The 7,226-nt window shown below is 39.1% G+C and overlaps 1 protein-coding gene across 1 annotated transcript; it reads right to left on the reverse strand.

The window, feature by feature from the left end:
• LOC109720948 lies at window positions 1,396–6,469 on the reverse strand. Its single transcript, XM_020248317.1, has 2 exons — window positions 5,184–6,469; window positions 1,396–1,667 (listed from the first exon to the last, which is right to left on the reverse strand). The coding sequence occupies exon 1, from the start codon at window positions 6,371–6,373 to the stop codon at window positions 5,189–5,191; it is 1,185 nt and encodes a 394-aa protein (XP_020103906.1). The 5' UTR covers window positions 6,374–6,469; the 3' UTR covers window positions 1,396–1,667; window positions 5,184–5,188.

The following is a 7,226-nucleotide window of genomic DNA, read 5'->3' on the forward strand; positions in this document are numbered from 1 at the left end:
AATATGTCTCTGTCGTTAGAATTCATTAGAAAAATTTAGTTAACCATATGTTACATATTTATCCATAGGTAGTTAATAAAGTGAATTGACATTTTTATTTCTCTTCAATTACTAGTTGAGATGGACAAATATTTTATGGTAAAAAGGTCATTTTATTTATAAAATAGACAGTATTTTAACGATAACAAAACAGAGAGACATATTTGAAAATATTAGGACTTTTGCAGTGACAATGCATGAAAGTTGAACTTTATATAAATATATTTGCCATTTACTATATTTGCAGGGACTTGTATGGAATTAACCCTATAATATATATGCTTATATATAATAATTTTTGTATATTTTTATTACTAGACCTAATAAATGGACAGATTGGACAACCCACGAGCAGATCATTGTATCCGTACATAAATTATGCAGGTGATGACAGAATTTACCAATAAATTTTTGGATAACCATCATTCTTACTCATACTAGCCCGCGGGTTGATGGGAGGGTATACATTACCTACAACATAATTTTTTTTTTGCCCCCCTTTTTTTATTATACTTTACAAACACAACTAACTTATTTATTATTTTTAAAAGATTAAAATTTAACTTATTACCAGACCTGTATGAAATTTGAATTCTATGTTTAAACTCATTATTATGTTCTGATTTATAAGCTAAATTTTTAAATTTTATGTTATATTTTAACTTTTAAACTTGCATTTTATTTTAAATATTTTTCTTGTGATAACTAATTTTTTTTTCATCTCAATCTCAATCAAACAATAAAAATAGAAATTGACTCTTCTAATTTCAATTGTCCTTGTAAATCAAATATATGAGGAGATTTCACTGTTCTATTGCCAATTCCAGCCCATTCGGATTACGATTTTGAACCAAACACGCCCTTAAAATTTGGACAATCAAGATATGCAAATCACAAAAGCAGTAAATGGAGGAATGGTAATTCTGCTACACACATATGAACTTATGCAAGACATCTCACATGTCATCCAGCCCTTCATCCCAATCTCCTAATAAATACAGATGTATGAGTCCGGCTGGGATACTATCGATAGCACCAAACACTTGGTATTACCGAGCTTTTCGCCGTTAGATTTAACCCTGTGACTATTTTCACCCGTAAGATTATACTATTCAACCAACAACTCACTCAACCCTAGAGAGTCCATATCATCTTAACCATACATTTCTTCATCCAAGGGCCGAAAACCCAATAGCATCAACAACTTGGTGATATTGATAGCATTCCAGCCTAGTTCTATATATATATATATATATATATTGATAATGAAGCACAGCCTAAATACAGATACATTATACACTATAACTATGAAGAAACAGATATAATGGCAACTGCTCAAACACTAAAGGACAAAAAAAAAAAAAAATCACAAATGGAACAATAACCACAAGAATAGTTGGCACCCAGACACTATAATGATGCTAAATAATTGACTGCGCATAGATATAACTGTTAAACGCTCACTAAATAATCCCGCAAAAATATTCGATTTCATCTCATAAATACAGTTCAACCATAAATACTTCAGTCGACGATAGAGCCCATTCATACGAAAATAGTCCATCCGTAACATATTCCACATCGCTCGCACACGTAATCCGATTCACGACACGATTTCAAGCTTTTCCCTGCAATAAAGATAAGACATTAGCTTCTGCATTGTGTTATCTAGAAGTTATTCATATTCTTTCCATCAATCTGAAAAGAACCATCGCATGTGTCATCAAAAAGTTTCTACTGTGATCTACGATGATTGATTTATATCAAATAAATAAATTGATACTTATTCTACTAGAACAATTTGATATATCTTAAATATTCATTTAAGATAACTATAAAAGGTTCAAGCATAGATAAAAGCGAAAAAAAGAGACCATAAATCCTCCTCCACTCTCATGCTTTTCTCATCGAGTATTGTACTATGCTCTTACGCTTATTGAAAAATTTTCCATATCTAAAGTAAAAAAGTGATAACGAGAACTGCTTTTTTAAAAAAAAAGAAAACAAAAATTATAATAACTTGTCCAATGTAATGTTTCCCCAGTTTTATATTTGTCTAGTGTAAAGTTTTTCTCTCGTTTTATATCTAATTTGGATTTTAAATTTATAGAAACAGAAATTACATCTCCTAAGTGAATTGTTGTTCCGAACATAAGAAGTGGATTGTGCTTGTTCACCAGCTGACAAATCCATCGGGCCATTTCCCTACAGCAGTTGTGCCGTTAGATGAGGCTTGTAAGCAAGTCTGCAGGAGTGCAGGAATTCATGGATGTTTTGTGGATCAGAATAACATACTCAGTGGAATGCCTTGATGTAATTTTTAAGTTAAGAAAACTGAATGGAGGATTGATCCTTTCACAGTTCATCCCCTGATGGCAAGGAAGTTCGACTGAAGGCCAGCAGTCCTAGTAACAAACATGCCTGTGAATCGTGATGCACATCAAACGGGTAAAGAACCAAAGAATATAAGGTGTTTAGATCAAATGATCCCAAAATTCACAATCTCTAATGGCTACTAGGGGCCAATTTTGCTCATTTGACGTGGTCAGTTAACCTTAATTTAAGTTCAAAGGAAGTGTATATATATATATATATATATCAAGTCACATCCAATCTTGAATTGCGTAATGTTTCCCTTGACTTGCTTTTTGCTTGTTCAGTTTCTACAATTCATTTGGTGGATGCACAAGACAAGTAAATTATAATTTTCTAAAATTATGGTTTTCAATTCCTAGAATCTTGAAATCCTACAGATCAAGTTTGACAGCGTAAATTGTCAAGTCGGATGCCTAGTCACTCAGAGTGATCCGATTTTACCAACTTACTGATTAAACATAGCTGAGATACTAAAGTGTACCTCCATCCTACTACAATGCCAATACATTACCAAAATACTCCTATACTTTTATAAATAAATCAAAACAAAGTGCCACAGCCTCATCCACGATTCCATGCTGATTTAACATCCCTCATTCGAGCTGCAGCACATCTCTATCTTTGCAAAGTCACTGACAACATGCCATTCAACCTGTGATCTGCACCACATCTCTATGTTTGCAAAGCACTACTGTTGCGAAAATAGGCTGCTTCATATACTTTGCTTCTCCATTGTCCCCCTTAAAGAAGATTAAATAAGTGTTTTTGGTATATCAAGTTTTCGGCGTGTATCCAATATATGCAGAAACCAACTCAGATTGGATTGCTACGTGTTCGCAATGCTACCTGTCCATTAAGGCGTGTGCCCTAACATTTGTCGAAGAAAAAGAAACATTTCCAAAAGATCACGTATCACTTCAATCAAATTAATCTAAAACTACCCATTGACCTGTCCATACACATTACACAACTATGCCATTGCGCCTCCGCCGGTCTCCCACTTCTGGTGCTTGGCCGTCACATTTCCAGCTATGTTCATTTCTTTAAAAAGAAAAAGAAAATAAAAGAAAATGAACGAAACTTGTAGTATGTTACCTTTCTCTCAAAAAGCTTAGGAGGTCAATAGCACAATCTGAGTTCACAGTCGAAAGAGCTCTATTAGAGGTCACCCCTACTCTCTTGATGTGGTTAATGATTATTAAGTTTCTCAACCTAATCCTTTCGCCTTTTAGAGACTTTAATCATTTCAGTTGGTGTTGAACTTCTACTTTGTTTCTAGTTCTCATTAAGATGTATTGCTTATAGAAGATAGTTTCAATTTCACATGTTCAAAAGTAAGGCTGCATAGCTCTTGTTTAGAAAGAAGGAGAAGCACTAGTCCAAGAGTGAAGGAAGATCACAGGGAAGATATAGCCGCCTTTCCACAGTCAATGCCATATCTAATTTTAGCTGGCAAACTAACCACTAGAAAATACAAGAAAAGTATCTAGAGTACTGTCAAACCCACTTCCTCTATTGCTTAAGCAAAAACCAACCTACCACAAGAGAAACAAAGAAATTCTCAAGCTGACCCACTTTCGACATTCGAATACCCACTACTCAGGTTATCACATCCAAGGACATGGAACAAAAGTCAAGAGAATAAAGAAGTAATAAATACTAAAGGGCATAAACATACCGACCGTCCCTAGAGCAAGGGGCAAAGGGCTTGATGGTTGGTATCCGAGACCCAAGTTCGAATCCTAGTTGATTCGCATTTCTAGCTTAGTTTATTTCTAAATGAAATAAACGAAGCGGGTAGCGTGCTACCTATCTCTCTCTCAAAAAAAAAAAGGGCATAAACATAATCAGCTAAGCTTTACGGTCAAAGGCCATTAGCATAGGGTGCCCCGATGTGCCATTGGCGCTGCATGGCACGCCTCGGCAGAACGCCTGTTTTAGATGTCGGCACAGGTTGCGTGGGTTTATCGGCATGGGTGGCATGTGCAGTACGTCCCAACAGTACCAGACCGTGCCAACTGGCACAACAATACTTTACACGCTAGAAACTTTATAGTTCTATACTAAACCAGTTTATTTAAATTAATAAGCCAAAATTTGAAAAAAAAAAAAAAAAAAAAAAAAAACCTTACTTTTCGATCACAAATTCATTTATTAATCCTTTTATTAATTTTAATTGGTCAATGTTAAATTCGTCTTTGAGTTTAAATAAATAAGGTAAATTAATCCGCAGTCACTAGACTTCTATAATCCAGAGTCTCTACACTTGTAAGTGAAATTTGAGTTCCCCGATGATAAGCGCGTGTCAATTGAGGCACCGAGCTTCAATTCTACTTCAAATAAGTCACTCGTTCAAGTCCATACCAATTTTCTCCAAGAAAAATGACTAGGTGGCAACTAATTCGGTTGCAAGTTACAACATCGCCTGAAGGCGTCATCGCTACTACTTTTATCTTTTGAAGATGATTTTGGCTGCTAATTCACTCGGCGAATCACCTTTTGAAATGTTGTAAAAAAAAAGCTTATCAATAATAATCTTGAGAGAGGATGTGACAGTTAAATCAGCTAAGGGGGGTGATAGCCACCGTTCCGAGGAGGTATACGGAGGAAACGTGATTGAAATAACAATTAACGTTGTTCAATGATGATTAAATGAAACTAATTAAAATTTGACAATCTAAATGATACTCCAAACAAATAGATAGCAAAACCAGCATCAAGAAGAAGAAGAAGAAGAAGGCATGGATCAAATTAGTGCAAGTCCGAACCTAAGTTAGGATAGAGACGGCGAGATCCAGACAGGCGGAGGCCAGTTGAATCGAGGGTCGGGAGAATGGCAGGGCTGGAGACTGGCATCTTCGAGGCAGTATATCCCGACGTCGCGCCTCGCCAGTCTGACCTCCTCGCTGTACAGCATGTCCCACCAGTCGTCGGTGAGATAGACGCAATTCGGCCGCAGCCCGCGGACATCTTCGGGCGAGAGCAACATGGAAGAGCCGATCCCGAGGAACAGAGCTCGGCCGCCCAGGCTGCTGATCGGAATCCATCGATTTGTTCCCCAGTCGAGCCTCATGACCTTGATTTCGCGAGTCGTCATGGTTTTCGCGACATCGTCGAAGTCGAAGTTCCTCCACACCTGCAGGAGATCGCCGGTGGCGTCGTCGGCGACGAGGTACCTCCTGTACTGTCCTGCGACAAGGGGGTCGAACTGGCTGGCGACGAGCCTGACGACGTCGGCGTAGCCTCCGCTGAGGTCGACGGCGAGCAGATCCCCATCGCCCGACAGAGCGAGGAGGCTGCCGCGGCGGAAGGCGACGTCGTGGAAGCGCCAGCCGTCGTCGTGGAGTCGCCACCTGTCCGCCCCCGCGGTGGTGAACGCGAGCTTCGACGCGATGCCGTAGAGGGCGACGACGGTGAGGGGGCCGCCGGCGGCGGGGCTGGAGGAGAAGGCGACCTTGTCGAAGGAAAGGCCGCGGAACTCCTCGGGCTTGTAGTGGAAGTAGTAGTCGGTGGGGTCGGAGAGGTGGAAGTAGGAGGCTACGGAGCCGTCGGGGGCGTAGGAGGGGTGGATGTCGGGGAGGGTGGTGATGGAGGGTAGGGGGATTTCTTGCCCGGTGAGGGGGTTGAGGAGGGCGGGCTCGGAGAAGGGGTCGAGGGTGGCCAGCCAGCCGTGCTGGGAGCCGACGCAGTACTTGCCGCGGAGGCCGGGGACGGGCAGGCGGTGGAGCGTCTGGCCGGGGAGGCCGAGGAAGGTGAACTCGTCGCTGCGCTCGCCGTCGTCGTCGCCGCCGCCGCCGAGGAGAAGGAGGTAGGGGACGTGAGGGGACGGCGGGACGCCGGACACCGAGTGGGCCCAGAGCCGGCAGACCTTGCGGAAGGCCATGTAGTCGATCGCCGTCAGACGCGCCGCGATGGCCGCCAGGACGCCCGACGAAAGGTCCGTCCAGTCCCTCGCCATCGTGCGCACCACAAAGTACCTAACGTGAAGCGCCTGCTCGTCTTCAGATTTGAGAATTGAGACTACTCAACCCAACTCGACTCCTCTCTCTCTCTCTCTATATAAATAATTATGCTAGTAATCCTATTCGGATTCAAATTATAGATCTATTCAAAATCGATGTTTAGATTCCGGATATATTATTATTAGATATAACTATTTATAGACCCCTTAAAATTTTAAAAATATTTAATTTATTCTTATTTTTTATCTTTACCATATATCCCTTATTATATATTCTCGTGGTATTCCAAAATACCCCTATAGTTATCGCCCATTAAGTTAACTTGACATGAGTTAAATATTTATAAAAATTTTAAAAAAATCGAAATAACTCTTTTGCCCTTAACTTAAGGACAAATAAAAAATATTGGTGATAGTTAAAGGATATATTTGAAAAGACCAAAAATTCAAATACTTTTTATATTTCTAACTTAAAGAGCAAATAAGCAAACATAAGAACAAATAAGCATGATAGAAGTGTATATTTGAAAGGGCAATTTCATACAGATAAGCTATTGCTAATATTTTATTAACAGAATTTAACTCTAGAAGTATATTTGAAATAGGTTGGAATATATAAAGAATATTTTCAATATTAGCATTTTAAGTGGGGTAAATTAAAAAGTCGGAAACTTATTAAGGATATGTAAGCAATTGCCCCTTATTATTATTATTATTATTATTATTATTATTATATAAAAAAACTTGCGTAATCTGCCTAAACTCTTACCGTATAGTTCAAAATTAAGATAATCTTACCTATAGGATAAGCAGAAATTAAAATAATTTTCTATTTAGATGGAGAAGCATG

The sequence above is a fragment of the Ananas comosus genome, linkage group 15, assembly GCF_001540865.1.
Source record: "Ananas comosus cultivar F153 linkage group 15, ASM154086v1, whole genome shotgun sequence".
NCBI classification, from domain to species: Eukaryota; Viridiplantae; Streptophyta; class Magnoliopsida; order Poales; family Bromeliaceae; genus Ananas; species Ananas comosus.